We start from the raw sequence: 21,095 nt of genomic DNA, 5'->3' as shown, positions 1-21,095 counted from the left end.
GTGAATGGAGACAGAATTGTGGTCAAGGCTCCTCTTTTTTTTTTTGATTTATTTAAATTAATCAGGAAATTGAAATTAAAAGTGTTTTTTGATGAACTTGACACGACCCAACTTAAGGAGCGAGATCCGGAAGAATTACAAGAATTTAGAAATAAAAGTAACTTCATGCCACCAATAAGTGCTCCATCTATAGACATTTTTCACAGACAAGTATTGAGAGATTTGAAGAAAGTCTCGTTCAAACGCCCTAAGCATGGGAATTTGAAACCAAATGAATTTAACCTTCTGAAAGGTCTATATGGAGATGAGGCGATTACCATACGTCCAGCGGACAAAGGGGGAGCACTTGTCATTATGAACAGTCAAGACTATCATAACGAGTGTATGGACCAACTTAAGAATACCGATGTATATGCAGAATTGGATAATGACCCTACCAGTGAAATATTGAAGAACGTAGAAGAACTATTCAAGAAAGCAGAGGAACTAGGTTGGATAAGTGAAAAAACAAGATCTTTTCTCACCAACAGACATCCTAGGATACCGAATTTTTATACATTGCCAAATATACACAAGAGTTTGGTCAAGCCACCAGGTAGACCTATTGTTTCTGGCGTAGACAGTATATTACAACCATTAGGGCAGTACATAGATCAATTTTTGCAACCTTTAATACAAAAAACGGATACTTGCATTAAGGACACCACACACTTTCTGGAAATATTGGGTAAGAATAAATACACAGCTGATTCAATCATGTTTACCATCGATGTGAAGAGCCTTTACACGTCAATCCCGCACAATTTGGGCTTGGAAGCAATAGAATGGTTACTCCTTAAAGAGGGAGATTTAAAGGCAATTAAGGAATTCATTTTAGTTCTACTGCAATTTATTTCCGAAAATTCTTACTTTCAGTACAGAAATAAATTTTTCATCCAAACATCCGGTACAGCTATGGGGGCGTTGATGGCCCCCACATATGCAAATACCTTCATGCACAAATTTGAAAAAGTTCATGTCTTAGAGCACGCAGTATGGAGAAATTATATTTCAATGTGGGTCAGGTTCATTGACAACATTTTCGGGATCTGGATTGGTACAGAGGAATCTTTCAACAATTTTTTTATATATCTGAACAGCATAGAGCAGCGAATTCAGTTTACACAAGAAACTTCAAAAACTCAAATACACTTTTTGGATGTATCGATACAAATTCAGAACAACAGTTTTCAAACCAACATTTACAGGAAAGAGACGGACCGCAACAACCTTCTCCATCGACTAAGTTTCCATCAACCGAGTCTTATCAGGAATCTACCTTTTAGTCAGATGATGCGAGTGAAGAGGATTGTGAACGATCCAATGGCTTGTGAAATAGAGATTGAAAAAATGGGAGAAAGATTTGAAGCTAGAGGATATAAATCTTCAGAAATAAAGGTGGCAAAAGAGCGTTTGCAGAAACCCACTGATACTAGGAAAGAGAAGAAAGAACCAAATATGGTTTATGTTTCGTGTTATTCAACACAGAGCAATAAGATCAAGAGTGTGATTAAGAAAAACTGGAGTACATTGACAAGCGACATGAGAGTTGAACATCTGTTCAGAGAATTGCCTACTTTCGCATACAGAAGAAGCGCGAATCTAAGAGACAGATTGGTGAAAACGAGACCGGGGAAGAAAAGGATCGAGACCATAAGGAAAGGGACATATCCATGCTTACACTGCAGTAACTGCAATTTCATAACAAAGGGAGATGTAGTAGACCATCCCCGCATGGGTGAGAAGATCAAATTAAGAGGATACGCAACATGTGATACACCAAATATAATTTATGCGATTAAATGCCCATGTGGCATTTATTATGTAGGGCAATCGAAAAGAGCTGGAAAGCTACGATGGAATGAACACAGATCATGCATTCGGAACAATAATGTGAACTCAGCAGTGGCAAGGCATTGGAATTCGATGAAGCACAATATTAGCCAGATGAGGATACAGATTCTCAAGGCTATTCAACAACGTAACACACATGAAGATGTAGGAAAAAGGCTGAACCAACGAGAAACATTTTGGATCGATCGACTAGATTCCCTGAGACCGGGGGGTATAAATGAGGAAGTGAACTTTATGTGCTTTTTGTGAATTCTTTTATAGAACATTGGATAACACGAGAGGGTACACGTCGCGTCCCGCAGGGTGCTCCCTGTGGGACGTAAGGCAGTGATTTCACTGCCATATGTGAAGACCCTCCAGTGGACATCATAATACGAATGGACAAAAATGTACACAGTGACATAGAATATTAATTGGTTCTTACTGGTAAGAAATGGTTCTACAACTGAGCACACGTAAGTTAAGGAAATATATGTAAACTCCAGTAGACGTGAAATTGAATATGATGAGCAAGCTAGAAAATGATATCAATATAGATAGATATGGATCCAGTGGACATCATAATATGAATGTGAATGGACAAAAATGTATACAGTGTCAGAGTATGAATTGGTTCTTACTGATAAGAAATGGTTTTATGACTGAGCACATGCAAGTTAAGGAAATATATGTAAACTCTAGTAGACGTGAAATTGAATATGATGAGCAAGTTAGAAAATGGTATCAATATGGATACACTCCAACAACAACTGTCAATTTTTGAATAACCTACTCTTAGATTGGAAGAGGGGGTTCGAGAAATGGCACATTATTTTTCCAATAAATATGATTCCGTTCAGGTCAATAGGACAAGAAAGATCAGAGTATGACACTAGATTATAGGGATTTGCGACCACACGGACGCTGAGAGAACACTACCCACGGGGTCCAGGCGCATGCGCGGGACCCCGTGGTATAGTGGCCAACACGCGCGCAGGCGCGACAGAGCAGTACACGTTTGAGACATATAAATTCATATCTTTCTGAAAAGAATGTTTTTTTTTTTTTAAAATTAAACGATGGTCACGGTGACACGGTGAAGCCAGAGAGAAAGTTGTTTTGTTAAAGATTAATGAATGGAGAGGAGAACGAAATTCCGAGTGGAACATTGCGCGCATGCGCGCAAGAGATTAGTACACAAGTACGCCACAACGGACAGCGGCGGCTCTTTGTGAGCAGCCAGCTTGTCAATACAGCGGCACCTGAGAAAGGTAAGAATACCGAACGAGAGTGACGTTATACTAAAACCTTGGGAGAGAGATCAGATTCGAAAGATTATAACATAGGGTTCTATATGTATTTATTGAATAGGAACTGCGTACGAGTGCTGCTCAGACATCTACAGAGCAGAGATCTTTTAAAAGCAGAAGATCCACAGGTAGTGACCCATACAATTATGCAATTTAAATTTTCATGAATAATGATAACAATGTTCCATAATGTAGATTTGGTTTTATTTTTCCATTCTTTCTGCATCCTTTCGTGGCATTCAATTTTGGATGACAACTACAATTGGGTATGTGATGATACTATTTTGTTACGGATTTCACTATATGGTGGACGATTGGGAATGTGTTACAACAATGGGATTGTCACTGATTTCATGGTTATTAATAGTGTTTAAAGCCCTGATGATGGACGGAAGTCCGAAATGCATAGGCTATAATTTTGAAACACTGAGTGGTCAGGAATAAATAAGGAGACTGAAAATCATAATTGGAAATGTGGATCAATGATTTCATGTATAATCATAAAAGAAACAACTGAATACAATTTTATACTACTTCGAACACAGTTGGAAACCCGAATAGGGGAGTGTGAGAGAGCTCATCCTGAGATGGAAACTGTCCATTTCTTCTTTTTTGTAGATCCTCTTTTTAGCGCCCCATCCGACGCCTCTAACCCCCCTCCCATCACTTCACTGATAACCGTATTCGGATGTCGATGTTTCTTGTGCATCCACAACAAGTTGGACAAGGGGCCTCCTGCCACTGCCTGTCCTGGCAAACCCATACGTGCTGGGGGACTGATCTACCCACTGCCTAATGACCCTTAATTGTGCTGCCTCGTAATACCTCCTGAAGTGTGGGAACGCCATTCCGCCATCTCGCCTGAGAGCTGTCAAGGTCTTCGTTGCCACTCTGGGTTTCTTCTTTTGCCATATAAATGTCAATATGATCTTATTTAGCGCTTTGAAGAAGGCTCTCAGGATGCGTACCGGGAGAGTTTGAAAACAGTACAACAGCATCGGCAGTATAGCTATCTTCACCACTGTTTGCCTGCCCCACCACGATATGGTGAGTGGGTTCCATTTCGTCAGGTCTTTGGTGCAGGCGGTGCAACAATTGTGGATAGTTGGCCTTGTATATTTGTTTGATTGACGGCGTAAGTTTAATCCCCAGATATGTGATGTCTGAGCTATTTTCAGATGAGTTACCTGTGCTATGGTGTTCACTAGCTTGGGGTCTGCTGTTAAATTCAATATCTCTGATTTGCTCCTATTCATTTTTAGGGCTGAAGCCTTTCCGAACACTTCCAGTTCTTGCAAGAGGGCTGGGAGGGATTTTTCTGATACCGTCAGGACGAAAAGCATGTCATCGGCGAACGCCATGACTTTATGCTCCACTCCTCCCATCTTCAGTCCTCCCACCTGTTGGGACTCTTATCCTGATGAGGATGGGTTCCAAGAACAAGGCATACAACAACGGGGAAAGAGGGCACCCCTGCTTCGTCCCTCTTGCGAGGGGGATTTGTGCGGAAAGAACACCATTTACCGCTACTCTCAGCGAAGGGTATCTATAGTTAGCTTTCACCATATTCAGGAACCGGTTTAATTTCTAAATCAAGATCTACTCATTACCGAGACAGCTCACTTTGGCAACTTAATTGACCAGTTTCTGATTTCTCTGACAGAGCAGAAGGTGTACTGAGAGCTAAAGATGATTTCTGGATGAAAAATCTAAGTGAAGGGGTTCATATAAGTAGGTGGTCTGGTGCTTTCAAGGCATTTTTTAAGTGGTCTCTGCATGCCTGGGCCTCCAAACAACTCCATATGTTGTAGAAAGTGGATGTGTCCTTTAGTTTTGAAAACGGAGCCTCTGGACAAGAAAGTTAAGCAGTCCCATAGTCCCATGCTTCTTGGTGATTTAAATAGGCCTGGGCATGTTTAAAAGTGACCACCACAGCATAGGCCCTAAGTATTTTATCAAATGAGCCCAATCATTTTTTGATGACAAGGCTAAACCACTGGGGGTGACTAAATATATGGTAAAATGTCAGAAACGGGCCAGGATTATTCATCTTGTACTGAATAAAGAGTGGTCACAGACAGTACGATGATTGTTTTTACATCCCATAGGTCTTAGAAAGGGATCTTAATCTTATAATGCAGCAATAGCTCTGGAGGATGCCATGACAACTAGCCATGTAGAGGAGGCCCGATGGGTATCCAACACATTCTTATCAAATTTTTTATGAGGTCTTGTAGTTTTTCGTAATAATGGGGAATAGCCTAGTCGCTGCAGCATTAACAGGTCAATCTCTTTCTGCTTTATACTGGCACAAGGCAGAGCGATCCTTTAACACTGCTTTTGCACATACTGTCCATTAAGCTATTAAAGTCTGAACACAGAACTATACATTTTCTGGGATACAGATGATAGAGTAGCAACACAGAAAATATGCACTATGAAGAATTCTGCAACGTCCTTTCCTGATGCGTCTTCCCTCTATTGCTATTTTGGATTCATTGCAGCATATAAAAAGGTGATATTTGTCAAATTCAAGTTCATGGCAGTTAGAGCCGCTATCTCACACGACCCTGGAGGTGTTGGTTGCTTTCAGCTGACAACATAAATTCCTTCAATACTTGAGTATTCATATCACAAATGTATACCAGTACCTCTATGCCCTTTCTTACCCACCAGCCATTTCCAAAATCAAACAGGTCCTGAAAATACAGATTGTGCTCACATGAGGGTCATCACAATAACAATGAATTCTATGCCAAAACTGAAATACCTGACAGAGATGCTTCCGGTCTAGCACACTGTCAAAGTAGGTTTAAGTTACTTACCTGTAACTATTGTTCTCCTGCATGGGTCTGGCATGGATTCACATGCTCATGAATATTCCCTGCCATCAGGCTGGGAATTCTCTGTAAAAGAAAAAACAGTTTCACTTTAAAACTGTATTTCTCTTCTAAACCAATCACTGTCCTATGGGTCATACTGCTCCCGTCTAATGACAGTCCTCTCCCTAAGCCCCACTTCCGGCAGCCATCATTCGATTTGGTAAGCAGGTAAAGTGGCAGTATAACCAAGAAGAGCCGCCGGGGGGCCGGAGGATGGGATCGCATGTGAATCCAAGCCAGACCCATGCTGGATAACAATAGTTACAGGTAAGTAACTTAAACCTTCACCAGTAGTAAGGGGTCTGGCATGGATTCACATGCTCATGAATGACGAATACACAGCAGTACAACGTTACACAATCATGGGAGGTGGCAAGGTTAACAGAAGCAATTAACACTTAACCCTGGAAGAGACATACCTCAAGCAAACAGGTTGCATAGCACTGCCTGGCCGACTCTGGACTCCTCCCTGGAATCCCTGTCGATGCAGTAGAACTTCGTGAAGGTATGCGTGGACCTCCACATTGCAGCCCTGCAGATGTCAAGCAGGGGCACACCAGAAAGGAACGCTGTAGTCGCAGCGATCGCTCTGGTAGAATGGGCTCTCGGACGCCCCAGCAGAGGCCAGTTCGTCAGCCAATGACAGTGCATGAGGCAATCGGAGAGCCACCTTGAAATGGAAGCCTTGGAAAAGGCCTTCCCATGGTTCACAGGATCAAAGTTCAAACAATTGAAAAGAAGTCTTCCTAAAACTCTTTGTGCGTGTTACGTAGAACTTTGAGGCACGAGCAACGTCAAGCGAATGCAAGGCCCTCTCTGACGGCGACAAAGATTTTGGGAAGAAAACAGGCAACACCAAGGGCTGGTTGAGGTGGAATTCCGACAGAACCTTCAACATGAAAGAGGGGTGTGTACGCAGCCACATGTCTGGCAGAGGTGATGTCCTCAAGGAAAGCCGTTTTCAAAGAGAGGAAAGGTTCCCCCATGAGCCTCGTCAGGACCACGTTGAGTTCCCATGCCGGGGCAGGAGCCTTCACTAGCGGAAAAGATCGGAAAAGCCCCTTGAGGAAATCCTTGATGAGACTGTGGGACCACAGCAAGGATCTTCCCGTGGATCTGATGCAGCGTGAGATGGCCGCCAGGTGTATCTTGATGGATGCGTGCGCCAGTCCAGCTTTTGCCAAGAACACCAAGTATGGCAGAATCTGTGGAGCCGTGACCGTCAGAGGGGTAATCTTCTGCAACTGGCACCACGTAGCAAAACGCTTCCAGTTATGGCTGTAGCACTTTAAACTCGGCAACGCCCTGGCTTTGGCAAGGACTTGCCTGCAGTTCGCTGGCAACTCATAACCTCCAAACTCTAAGTCTGCATGACCTCATGTTCAGCGATCAGGGGTCGTGATGAAGGATTACGCCTCCCTCTCTGGTGAGCAGATCCAGAAGTACCGTCAACTTGACTGGGGTGATGCTGGCAGGCTGAGTAGGTCCGGATACTAAATCTGCCTCGGCCACGCCGGGGCGATCAGTATCATCTTGCATCGACATTATCTGAGTGTGTTGATGACAAGTAGCAGGCGAGGAAACGGGGGGAAAAGCATACAGAAACAGATCCTCCCACGGGAAGGAGAACGTGTTCTCCAAGCTCCTCGGTTGGTGGAATCTGCTGGCAAACTTCTCACATTTGCAGTTCGCCACTGAACAATGCCACAAGATCAATCAGGGGTCTGCCCCATTTTACGTACAGGTGGTCCACCGGATCCTGACAAAGTGCCCACTCGTGGCAGGAACTCCTTTCCTTGCCACGGGAGTCTGCAATGGTGTTCTTGACGCCTGCCAGGAAGAGAGGGATGAGGAACATCCCCTGTCCGATGGCCCAGTGCCATAAATCCTGAGCTTCCTTGGAGAGCGCTGGGGATAGATGCCCCCTTGCTTCCTGATGTTGAACATGGTGGTGGTGTTGTCCATGAAGATCCTCACCACCTTGCCCTTCAGAGACGGTAGGAAAGACTTGAGGGCTCAGAACGCTGGCCTTAGCGCCAGGATGTTGATGTGCAGATCCTTCTCCTGCTAGGCCATAAAGACTGCATATGGAAACTAAGGCACAATAACCATATACCAAAGTGGCACGTCAGACACGAGGTTCATTTTCCAAACAGGTCTGGTTTATTTCTAAGTATTCTCAGTCGGCCGACTGGGTCTCAACGCCTCAAGACGTGTGTTCCCAAACACAGTGAGATGCGAGAGAGAGCGAACAGCGCTCAAGCAGCAATATATATACACTAGACTTAATCTTTGTGAAGGCAATTCGATCTGCCCACATACATGTCATATAGGCTAGGGTTCAGTGATTGCCAATTATGACACGTTATGACAAGTCTTCATTTAGTCTAAACATAGTTATTCTAGCAAAGGCAGCAGAGACAGCCTTCTGTTATGGGAAACATGGGAGCTTCTGGCTGAGCAAGGATATCGTGTTCTTAGCAGGGAAACATTCCTTGATACGTTATCTGTAAGCAGAAAATACCATTCTCTGCGAAGGAGCACCACTAGAAGAATAGAATTCATGCTTTAACTGCCTTTTACTACAGTGTTTGCAAGACAACCCAGCACCTGGTCTGCTGATTAGATGCGGCTTCTGCTCGCCTTCAAGGACTTAATAAGAGGGAAAAACAATGTATTTCTGCACAGTTTGACATTCCTGTCTGTGTTAGTATTTCAGCATGCAGGCCGTGGCCTCGCACTGTGTGTGAGTTCAAAGCATAGAATATATTTGCCAAGCGTTTTGACAGAAAATAAAAAAGCAAATGGCCGGCATTATACAAAATGGACGCCCTTTGGTTTCATTGACGATTCTTTGATCGCAATGTTTGTCACATGATGCGATTGGTTTCAGGCCAACATACTATACATATCATCTGACTATAGGGTTACGTTTCTGGTCTAACACTCCTATGGAAGCCACTGACCTCTGGTATGTAGATGTCGGGTGTGAGCCCCCCAACCTTCCACAAAGGCGTCCGTGGCGACTGCCTCCTGGTATGGCAGGGTTTGAAATCCTGTTGCCAGGGCGATGTGGGGGCGTACCCTGATCCACTCTATTGCCCGCTGGTACTCCTTGTTGAGAGGGATCTTGTCCGCAAAACTCCCAGACGCTTGTATCCAACGAGCATCCAAGAATTCCTGTAGGGGTCGCATATGCAACCTGCAGAGACGGATGAGGTAGATGCAGGACGACATTTCCAGCAACGACTTAATCGCACGCACCATGGCTGTCTTCGCCGATGAGTCGCTGCACCTTCCCTTGAATGGCAGCTAGTCTCTCCTCCGAAGTTGACATCAGGCAAGCCACAGTGTTGAGTCTGGCGCCGAGGAACAGCGTGTTATGCAATGGCGTTAAGCAGGCCTTTGGATAGTTTACAGAGAATCCTAGCTCCGTCAGTAGTCTGACAGTCTGGGTGTGCTCGTCGGCCAGTTCCCGAGAGCAGGTACATATCAGCTAATCGTGTAGGTATGGGTATACGTCTATGACGTGCAGATGCAGATGGGCCGCCACCAGGGACCAGGCATTTTGTAAACACTCTTGGGGACGATTTCAAGACGAATGGTAGGGCGTTGAACTGGTAGTGCTGGCCTTGCACCAAGGACCAGAGGAACTTTAGATGTTTCCTGTGGATGGGTACATGGAAGTACACATCATCGAGGTCCAGTGACATCAAGAAATCCCCTTTCTCCAGTTGGCCGAGCACATCTGAATAATTTTTTGGACTTCAGGTACTTGTTCAGAAGGTGCAGGTCCAGGATGGGTCTCCAACCCCCTGTCGTCTTTCTTACCAGAAAGTATCTGGAATAGACTCCGGAGCCCCAGAGCCATTGGGGAACGAGCTATATCGCCCCTTTCCGTAACATGGCTCACCCTTTTTCCAGGAGCTGAAGGATATGCTGCTCCAGACGTGGAACATGTGGGCACCTGTGTTGGAACTCCAAGGTGTGTCCATGGGCGAGAGCATCCAGCACGCATCTGTCGGTGGTGATCATCTTCCACTCGCTGACTAACCTCATCAGCTGACCTTCCACCGGGGTGCATGAGTGGGGGCCCGACGTCTTGGCCTATTCAGTGGATTCCTTACCGTCCTAAGAGAGCAAGTGGTCAGGAATACTAGGACGAGGAAGGGTTGAATTAAGAGAACTCATCCTCATTTGAGTGAGACATGGTATCCCCCTTTCCCTGGTCAAAGTGAATCCAATATTCCCCCTGCCTTTGTAGGTTGTCAGCCCTTGACCAACATTTGCTACAGTCCTTTTACCTTAAGACTGGGATGAGGAGGAAACAACTAGAGTGATGAATATTTCCCTGCATTCACACCACTTTGGTACTGAGATGAGGAAGACTGTTTTTGTTCAACTACAATAGCCAGGCATGTCCCACTAATAAGCTTCACCAAGGTCAGGCAATGAATGCGCAGGACTTGCACCTGAAGTCTGTTAACAAGCCCCAGTTGTATAAGAGTGAGAAGGAGAGACGACCTGAGCAGGGTGGAATGGAAATGGCTGGAGGAAAACCGGGTTAATCAGGAGTGCAAGGGTGACGCCAGAGCAAAGGTTGGCCGTGAGAGAGTCGAGATTCCTGCAATCCCTCCATACCGGTGTGCACAACAGAAGCTGTGAGGCACCAAAGCCTCCATGGCGCTGCCGGCCGGTGAGAAAGTGAGAGCGGTTCGCAATAGCTACCACCGCGGAAGAGTGTTAGGCAGAAACCTGTGCAGTTCCCTTAGGGACCACTGAAAAAGATTTAAGACTACAGGTGTTTGGCAGTAAACCAACTTGGTAGCAGTCTGTACCACACAGATTCCCTTGGTAGCTGTGGCTGAGCAGTCAGACTTCCCTCAAGAAGAGTTAGGCAGTATACAGAGTATTCACAATAGGTCAAGAGACCACAATAGAACAAATAAACACTGACCAGGGCTTGGTGTAAAAGAGATATTATTATTTATTTAAAACCACATCTAGAAAAACGCACAGGCACTAATAGTAAGCAATTCAAAAACATGGTCACTAAAAGATATACACTCCCTTAAAAGAATATTAGACAAGTCTTAAGTAAAACCCCACTTATTTTCAGACAGCGGTGAGCACTTAACGTAGATGGCACTCTAATAATTCGTTTTAAAAAGGGAGCGAAAAGCAGAGAACAAGTTGAAACAGATCCCAACACTTTTAAAAGAACATAACAAGAGGGGAAGGCAAAGTAAAACCGTGAATTCAGAGTCAGTAGGCCGGATCCGCTTTAAGAGGATCGAAGCGAAATGTGTCCAAGGTCACACGGTTGCAGTGCACAAAAGTCTTGTAATGGTTCAAAAAGGAGTTGGACCAAAGAAAGGGACCAGTTAGAGGGTCAAGGCAGCCAGCCCGGTCCAGAAGGTTAAGGAGTTATTATTACCTTGTAGCAATCTTTAGAAAGGGAGGCCCGGCGGACACGGTACCTTAAAGTGGTGAGAACACTCCAGCGGGGGCAGTTGTTCCTGGCAGCGGATGCAAGTTGGTGCTTCGTCCGGGGGAAGAGAGGATCTCGTCGTGGAGGAAGACAGGAGTCCGTTGCACTTCCAGGGAAGAAACCAGCCGCGGTGTTTCTCAGGTACAAGGAGCGGTCCGTTGATTCGCGGTTCAGTGGTGAGTGGGTATCCGGCCGCCGGGGTGCTTGGCACGGGCAGTTTGACCACAAACCGGTCTGGGGTGCGAAGAAAGAAGGTAAAATGGTTGTGTCCACCAGTCAGGGGAAGAAGCCTCTCCAGCCGGGAGATCTTCTCTGTCGTCGGGAAGTGGTGAGTCGGTTCTGCAGGGCTCCACCGGTGGTGTCATCGTGGTAGGTCGGCTCAGCTTCTCCCGTGTCGGATTCTCAGGTCCTGTGGCAACTTCTGAAGTTCCAGTCCCCAAAGCCCTGCTTTTATGCAGCATACCCCCATTCACTCAGCCTGTCAATCAAACATGCTAAGTGGTGAGCCGGCCGGCTCACCACTTGGGCCAATCACACAAGAGTGCGACTTGAGTTACCAAGGTAACTCAGTCCAGGGTGCCTAAAGCCCCTCCCACACACCCTGTGGTACCCAGACAGAGTGGCACCACTTTTGGAGGCTTCTGTGGAGAAGCCCGCCAAAAAGTGGAGCAAAGGGCTCGACTTGGGTTGGAGTCACAGAAGAGAACACAAACGCCATTTTAGAATCGAGTCTGGGCAAAAAATACCAACCGGCGAATTAATATTAATTAAATAAACCGGCGGTATGTTCGAGGCTATGAGAATTAAATAATTAAAGTTGGTAGCCTTGAACAATGAGAAAATCCCATAGGGAAATATTTGCGGTCGAATATAAAAAGTAGTTTCCACTGCCACCAGCCAAAACTCGATCAGGGGGGACAGAGACATGCCCCCTCGACTAACAGACCCAGGGGCAATCGAATTGCCCTGACCAGTACATCCACAATAGGATGGTTTGTACTGGTTTCTGTTAATAATTTGGGACTAGTAAAGCCAATGGTGACTTTACATGCCCTGGGAGACAGTAGTCAGTCCCAGGGTATGGAGTCTATGGTGGGGTGTCACTATGACACCCCTGTGTTACTGCACGGAGGGTGCGGTGTAACACACATAGTAAAAACACATGAGACCCTCTGGAGTAAAGGACCCCATAGCCCAAAAAACACATTACCAGTCAAAGGAATACCATGAATCATGTCCAAGAGTGGGAGAAAAAGAGTCTCACTCTTGGCAGGAGGAAAAAAACAAACTCCAGAAATCCAGCAAAGCTGCTGGGGGACTCACTAGGTTTGGGAAATTAGCCTTACAGAGAATTCTCCCAAACAAGGTGAAAGTGTAGAATGGAGGTGAGAATGATACCAGACATCTCTCGTGCTCTTCCAAGGAAAAGTGGTTCCTTTACAGGGAAGTCTTGAAGCCATATAGAGCGGGTATGGACTTGATGCCACAGCTAATGGGGGTTCCAGTGGTGGGGAGCAAGCAAAGTGAAGAAGTTGAAGGGTGTGAGTAACCAGAGATGGATTTGCCCAGGTATACATTCTTAGATTGAATTGTAGACAATTAGAAGTAGTTTAAGGTGGGACACAGCATAGACGACCACCCAGACTTGGCAGGGTATCAGGGGACATTGAAGATGGTGCAGTTGGCAAAATTAAGAACCTTGTCAAGTAGCGTAATGGAGGAGAGGGGCTCCATAGTGGCTGGAGCAGTAGTCTAGCCTGCTGAGGGGAAGGGTGGAGATAGACCTGGAGACTCCACTCTAAGCTGCCGTCTCCTTACAACATGGCTGCCAACTTCTGCCTCCTCCATCAGCAACCAGATTGACTCTTCGCAGCCTACTCCTTCAAAGTCTCTGATTGGATGCTGTTGCCAATTTACATCCAATCTGGAGCTGCCAGGCGGGGATGCCGGCCCACTGACCGAAGGCCCGGATCCAAGGCCCCTGTCTGGCCCTGTCCTGCACCGCTTTCCTCCAATTTCACATCTATGACCTCTCCTTCTGCACCTTGGACCCAGGATCATGAACATGACACCACTTTGTTGCCCCGGTAAACACACCGGTTCAAATGCCATAGGCTCCGACTCTCTCTTCTTGACTGCCTTCTGACTCTCACAGCCTCACTCCCATTGGGACTCCAAACGTACTTGCAAGGGCTACTCCCTTATGTGTGTTTTGTACCAAATGCATACTCCTCCATTTGTGCTTCTGGCTGGATGCACTGTACATCCATGCACCTATTGTATAGCATGTCTCTGGCTAACTCAATCTGGCTGCCTGACTTCCTCAGAGCTGAGAATATAAAAGGAGGGAAATCAGGTATAGCTAAGCATAGCGGGGGGGGGGGGGTAAACCTGACATATAGGCAACGAAAAAGAAGAAGCCCCCATGCTAGTCATAGGTTTTAAACACACCAGTTTCTGGATACTAATGGGATTCTCACACTATCAACAACAGTTCAGGTGTAAATAAATGGAAGTTCTAGGAGAATACAACCTGACTTCACCAATAATTCTGTTACAAAAGTATACCTTTTAATAAAAATGTGTAATTGTATAAAAAACAAATACATAAAAATTCACATAAAAACTAACAAAAGTGATAAGTGCTTCAAAAAGTGCTAAGTGCTAGTCACTGAACAACTGACAATGTGCAAGATTCACAATTGGGCTATAGCTCTTCTCTGAGATATTATAGTGACATCAAATGTACATGTAAACATCTAGACAGTTTCAGGTCATTGTAACCTTAATTCTTAGTTAAGCAGCAAACCACACAATATATAGAATAAAAGACCGTCATTGTATAGTGACTCTAATTGTGATGCCTGAGTCAACATATACCTAAAGTGCATCATATATCATTGATTCTAATACAGATAGTTCTAAGTTATATCTGTGAAAACCCTACATGTTTCGTTCCTTCAGTCTTTCAAACTAGTGACAGTAACTTCTTCAGGGGAACGTATGAGCCAGGGTCAGGGTGCACCCACAGCCCAATTTATGGTGGTATCAAGAAAACACTTGAGGAGTTGTCATAGAGGTGTGAGGTTTTGAGTAGTGTATCCCAATGCGCACTAAAATGAAGTATTAGTCCCAGTTCACCTGTATTTACTACAAGGGAGTGGATCCAGGGTAAACCTATTAATAAAAACAAACCACAAACTCTTTAGTATGGTTGCTTAAATGGTACATCAATAATTTATTCTCTAAGTTAGATGTAGATAGGAGCCTGACTTCCTCGCTTTCCTCCTGTCCTCACATGCCTTTCATCGTCTTTGTCATCTTGTTTGTCCCTTCCCCTCTTACCCCTCCCGCTCTCGTCAATCATGTCATAGCATTTGCACTTTCTGAAATGCCGCCAATGTTCTGTGTTGAACCATTTAACGTCTGTAGCACTTGCTCATTCTGAACAACCCAAGACGTATTAAGAATATTCTCACTGTATTTACCTGTTGTCCCCTCCCTGCCTTGAAGTGCTTTTAAACACCATTTCTGCTGTATAGGCGCTATGCAAATGACCAATACATAAATAAATGGGCTGCAATGAAACTTACCAGTAGATAATGTAACACCACCTTTAATTTTCTGCACAGCAAAGAGTATAGCTATGGAAGATGCAGCCCCTCACTGAGCTTTGCAAAATCACACCATCAATTGGCATAGGTCGTTTATGTCCCAGCTATTAAAAGAGGTAGTGTTTAGATAACTATAATCACAATAACATCCTTATATGGGGTGGATTATTTTTTTAACAAATACAACATCAAAATGTATGCATACATATTTCAACAGTGAAAATTAGAAAATTAACCACCACAACAATTGCTTAAAAGAAGCCATTCTACTACCTGCAATTCGTTATTTTGCATGTAATCTCAAAAGGCTCTTCTAGATTTACAGTGTCCGGTATTGCTTCCAACGAAAGTCTTACATCTCCATATCCAGGAGCCTATAGGAAATAGCAAGTGAGGAAGAGGATTGAATCTGAATGTACATTTGTAACATCTTTACTCTGCATTAAAGTCAATCATTTACAAGCATTTGTTTGTCAATATAAATACAACCATGCTGATACAAAGCACTGACTTAATGAAAGATCATCTTCAGTATTTGCATACATTTATCTCAATTTCTAACCATTGCTTCACTGATAAGACTTTATGACTCATATGGGTAAAGTTCAATTCCACCATCCCCGTCATTCCACTGACTGGGCAGGTATGTACCTGATGAATGACTAACAATAAAAAGACCCTGGGAATGGAGAAGGGCTAAAAAACGAAAAAAAACAACAAAACAAAAAAACAGCTAGATCTTATACTTGTTGCATCGAATCTAAATAAAAGTATTCCACAGCAAGTCTGGAAAAATGCCCAAGTTGTAGTGTTGAATGAGTAAATGTTCATAATTTGTCAAGCAATGGTTTACACCTGCTGCTCTCTTGTTGCTAGGAGAGGTATGTGAAAGGACTATTGTAATGCTAAGAACTACAGGCAAAGAATGCAGTGTTCAGGCGCTTGGTAATGGAAATGGGACTTTTAAGAAGACTTAACTATGTAGAAGATGACATTTCACAAAGATCAGACTGAAAAGACTCAAGAGCTCATGTTCGTTGGAGGCGTAACGTGAACAAAAGGCGTAAAAGCCTTGAGTAAGGCTTTAATGCCTTTAATTCACGTCACACCCAATTCGTAAACATTTATATGGTAGAGAGGAGGGGTGGAACGCAACTTGTGTTTCCACTGCTCCCTTCCTGTCCACCATACAAATGCTCCAGCCTCTGTGCCGGCATGTATTTTCATGCTGGCGCAAATGCTGGAGATGCCTATGCGGTCCGCCTCCTTTATGCATAAAGAAGGTGGACTCCATAAGGAGTGTGACGAATCGTGGGAATCTGTTACTTCTCCGTTGGAGGTGGGGGGAGCTTTCCCTTGTGAGGCTAGGGAGGGGACACAATACCATCTGTAGGGGTCGAGGCAAGCGGGACCTCACAGGGAGAGACTTCCCACCTAGGGACAAGGACTCCCGTTCTTATGGGGAATTCCGTAATCACAGTCTCACCAACCCATCTTGGACGAAAGCCAACAAGGAACTGTGTGAATCTGCTATTGCCATCCAAATACTTTAACTATACCTATGGAGAAAAAAAAATGAAACACTAAAACGAGCAAACCCATTGGAAGAATAGAGAGCCATAACCAAACAAACAGAAAGGAGTTTGACACTGCGCCAGAGAAGCCCCCACAGCCGCTTAATAAGGGGAGGCTGAGACCTTCAAAGAGAGGCAACCCACGAGCTTGAGAACAGCTTATCATATGAGAAGGAACAGCAGGAAGTGCAGCGTCCAACTTTACCACTGAGCACGTTAGCAGATTCTGACGCGCCGCATTGGAGAGAGAAGGGGATGCGAGAAGCTGAAGTGGCTGCGGAGAGTCCTGAAACAGAGGCAAGTGGGGGCGTGGCCATAAGTCCATTGGGTTGGCCCCCGGGGTCCATTAACTATGCCAATACCAGTATGGTTCTACATTGCGAACTGATCAGAGGAAGAACAAGGAGATTGCTGAGGAACCTGGAAGCCAACCTGACAATTGGAAAAGAGGGCCCCAAGCTGCCACGAATCCCAGTGACGTTATCCCTAAACAAATCAGGTAACGAGGAAAGCGGGAGGGGTAGCAAAGATAATGACTTGAGTGTTCATACTCGTCTCAGTTTTAACAAAGTATCTGAAGTGAATAAAGAAAGCGGGAATAAGAACTGGAGTCCTCATACTCATCTTAGATCTAACAAAGTACCTGAAGTGAATGAAGAAACAGAATAAACACTGGACGGATTATACTCCACTGGCTGTACCATCCCACTGCACTAAGCAAGACTACTTAAAACACATGCGCCTAATCAGGAAGTGATCTTCAGACCTTGGCTACATGCCGTCTCATATCACCACCCAAGTCGCACCATAAACCTAGACTTGATACAGACCTGCTAATGGTCGGAAAACGTGTCGGCACTCATGGTTAACACTTAATCAAAATGGTATCAAAAAACAAAACGTGTTGGCTATACTTACTATGCATTCCAGTGAATAAAGGGAATGCATACTAAGTGAGCACAAGTGCCACATTAGTAGAAACAACAAAACAAACTTGCACAGACCTATACCTTGGGCACCAAGAGTGCGGGCCCTATGGTTTCTACTAACCGGCTGCATGTACAACTAGACCAGAAAGAACGCAAGGAGTAAGGCACGGCAACCACCAGTTCCTAGTGTTCTCAACTCTTCCTGGACCTAAACATATGAGGTATTTAAATTGATTCTTGTGTAAATATAATAACTATATAATTGTATATAAATTATAAGTGCAAGTGCTTCTTTGATGTGCATGTCTAACTGGGTTCAGTGTACTGACCTACAGCTCACATCTTGCTCTTAAAATACGCCTGACTCCTCTGCCACTCTATCAAGGTCTGGAGTTAGTACAGACTGATACTAAGAGTTGGGTATCTACAGACCACTGGGATAGTTTCCCAAAGTCTTACTACCAGTAGAACTTTAAGAAAACTCCCCTAACACTAGCCCATTTAACATTCATCCATGTATATGGTTGTAGGTGGTGTTGATGGCCCTGGAGTCATTTGCATAGTTACCCGTAAGTGGATTAAGACACTAGTTGTCATCTGCATAGTTTGCGTAAATTACTCCTTTTGAGTCCAGCATTTCAAACAGTGAAAAGATGTTAAACAGCGTAGGTGACATGCATGAGCCCTAAAGAACACCATAGGGAAGCATAAAGCCTTCTGCAGTTGCTTCGTCACGTACCCCTTGGCTGTTCAATAAAACAGGAATAAGACAGGAAAGACAGAACCCAGCTTGAGGCTTCATAAAAAAATGCTGTGGATTCTAGCAGCCTGGTTACTAGTGTAGCATGATCAACCAGATCAAATGCCGCCGTTAGGTCCAGAAGCATCAGATGGGTAGCCTGGCCTTCATCCAGGTTTTGCAAGATGTTACAGTGGACCAGAAAAATGTGGATTTGTTGGTGAGCAATTTTATCCAGGATCTTCAGAAGAGGAAGTGTTGGTTATGGGGTGATAATTGCTATCCACTGTTGGATACAGGGTGGTTTTTTAGCAAAGGGGCAATCCAGGCCCATGTAATGGACGTGGGTACATGGCTTTCCTTGGAGGATAGATTTAACACATTTAGTGATCATAGCCATTTTATGAGTTTTAACTCCTACCGTGTAGCTATCCTTATTTTTTTGAATGGGAGATTTTTGCCATCTTTTAAATGCTTTATCTTGAACAGCTTTTATTCCAATAGTGGTAGGATTTGGACACGGTAGTTTGGACAGTAGGCAGAGATCGCTTTGGACTTTCACTGGTGACTCACAAGCACCTTAGTTGTGTAAGGTAGGGAACATCCTTAGTATAGGGAAAGTCAGGAATTTTCACATATAGGTTAATAAACATCAGAACTGAAAATGGAGAATCTGAGTCTGTGTCCTTTTGATCCGCCCTAGGATTCATTGTACACACACCAACCTATGCGAGCATGGCAGGGAACGTGTACAATTACAATTCTATGGCAAGACAGGAGGCTCATATTATGCATTACAATCTTTACCCTGAAACCACAGCAGCAAAGAAAATAAACTTTACAAACGAAATAAAAAATTTTAAAAACAGAACTAAATAGAGTTCAATGTCACTGTAAGGGGGACTCCCGAATCCATCATGGAGGACAGGTCATGCCCTGCAGGAGACCAATGAGCAGGGACCCTCCTCTATACAAATCCTTTACTCATGCTGACACCACAGCTAAGTCACTCCTTCCAGTTGTGTCTTGTATGTTAGTCAGTAGTAGACCTTAATAGTACATTAAGGCCTTAATTTATATAAATACAAATGTATTTTATGAATATATATTTAGGTTACCTTTATTATGTGAAAGATGTTTTACTGATTGAGTGCATTGTATCTGAGAGGCCACATGCAGCCGTTGCTTTATTTTATGTGTCTTTTTGTTAGAATGTGTTCTAACATTGGGCTTATAAGTTTGGCTGCTGCCACCTGCAAGTTGAATTCGTTATAATGGTAACAAACGTTTCATAAGTTTTGGAAATGAATATAGAATGTGCACTATGCTCGCGCTTGTAAACCTTTGGTTATTAAGAGTGCATTAAGTTAAAACCCATGCGCGAGCTGAAACTTCTGCTTCAGACACGGCGCGCACAGGTTTCTGTTTCTTTTCGGTTCTTTCATGTTGAGCCTCTTGATTTATGAGGCGGATATCCTTGGGATCCCATTGCACGCCGGGCATGAAAGAAGCTGCTAAGCTTCAGGCCGGTGCGCACAGGATTTTGTTTTGTTTTCTTTGCATTTTTTTCTTTCACTTCGTGCAATTTATGAGGCGGAGGTCCTTGGGCCTCCTTGTTTGTTTATTTTGGGAAAACACTTCCAGGTAATATGGAGGGCTTGCCTGTCCTATTATAGTTACGTGCGCACTGGTCTGACAGAGGCTGCTAAAGCTTCAGTCTCAGCGCGCACGGACTTGTGTGTTTATTTTATAATGCCTCACTGTAAACAGATGCCTGGGAATTCCAGGTGCTGTAGCCTAGTGGGCTGGCCTGTCCTTTATGGTCACACACAAGCTGATAGGGTGCAAAAGCTTCTGTTTCACTCCATAAGCTGGCTAGCTCAATGATGAAGCGGCATGTTTCTCATGCAGGAGGACCTGGGTTCGGTTCCCGTTATATCCAGTACATATTTTTCTTTATATATATATTTTAAAATATATATTTTAATTCCATATTTTAAACAATGAGGATTTTTTCACTTTTCTTTGACAATAGCCTGCAAGAGGCGCTGCCAGTCAGCAGTTTTCTTTTAGCACTGCATATGGCATAGGGGATTACCTTCACTGTAGGTGTGCCATAAACCTGCTCGGTGGCAGGCTTTACCTGTGTTCTTCTGCGAGGTGAACCCCCATGTACTGCTGGTTCCACACCCTGCTAGGGTGAGCAGTTTGAGGTACACTTGCTCAGTGTATTCCTCGCTTAAAGTCACAACTTTGTTTGTGTACTGCATATGGCATTGGTGATTACCTTCTCGGTATGTGTGCCATAACCTGCTCAGTGGCAGCTTTTCCTGTGTTCTTCTGCGAGGTGAACCCCTTGTGTACTGCTGGTTCCAAACCGCGCTAGGGTGAGCAGTGGAAGTGCACTTGTTCAGTGTACTCTTTTGCTAAGCAATATATTTAAGTGGTGCCTAGAGCACATTTAAGTTTTCAGGATTGTCAGTAGCCCGGATAGCTCAGTAAGCATCAACTTCTAAATGGGGGCCGGTGTTCGGGCGCCTGTGGGGGGGCATACCCCACTTCCTTGGGCATTTTATATCATTTTATATTATTTTATTTATTTATTCATTAAGTACTTTAAAGAAAAGAGTGAGTAGAGGTAGTTGTAAACAGACCCATGTGGGGGGTTGTACCTTCCTCTTTAG

At 44.3% G+C, this 21,095-nt stretch overlaps 1 protein-coding gene across 3 annotated transcripts in view; it reads right to left on the bottom strand.

Moving 5' to 3' along the window:
• Nucleotides 1–21,095, bottom strand: part of TRAPPC13 (trafficking protein particle complex subunit 13) — a 987,073-nt gene that overhangs the window by 140,638 nt on the left and 825,340 nt on the right. For all 3 annotated transcript variants that reach the window (XM_069627358.1, XM_069627359.1, XM_069627360.1), the window contains one exon: nt 15,443–15,543. In XM_069627358.1, coding sequence (XP_069483459.1) covers nt 15,443–15,543 — 101 coding nt within the window. The remainder of the gene's footprint in view (nt 1–15,442; nt 15,544–21,095) is intronic.

This window comes from Ambystoma mexicanum, chromosome 6p (assembly GCF_040938575.1).
Source record: "Ambystoma mexicanum isolate Mex_15411 chromosome 6p, UKY_AmexF1_1, whole genome shotgun sequence".
Lineage (NCBI taxonomy): Eukaryota > Metazoa > Chordata > Amphibia > Caudata > Ambystomatidae > Ambystoma > Ambystoma mexicanum.
This window is presented reverse-complemented; position numbering and strand designations above follow the sequence as displayed.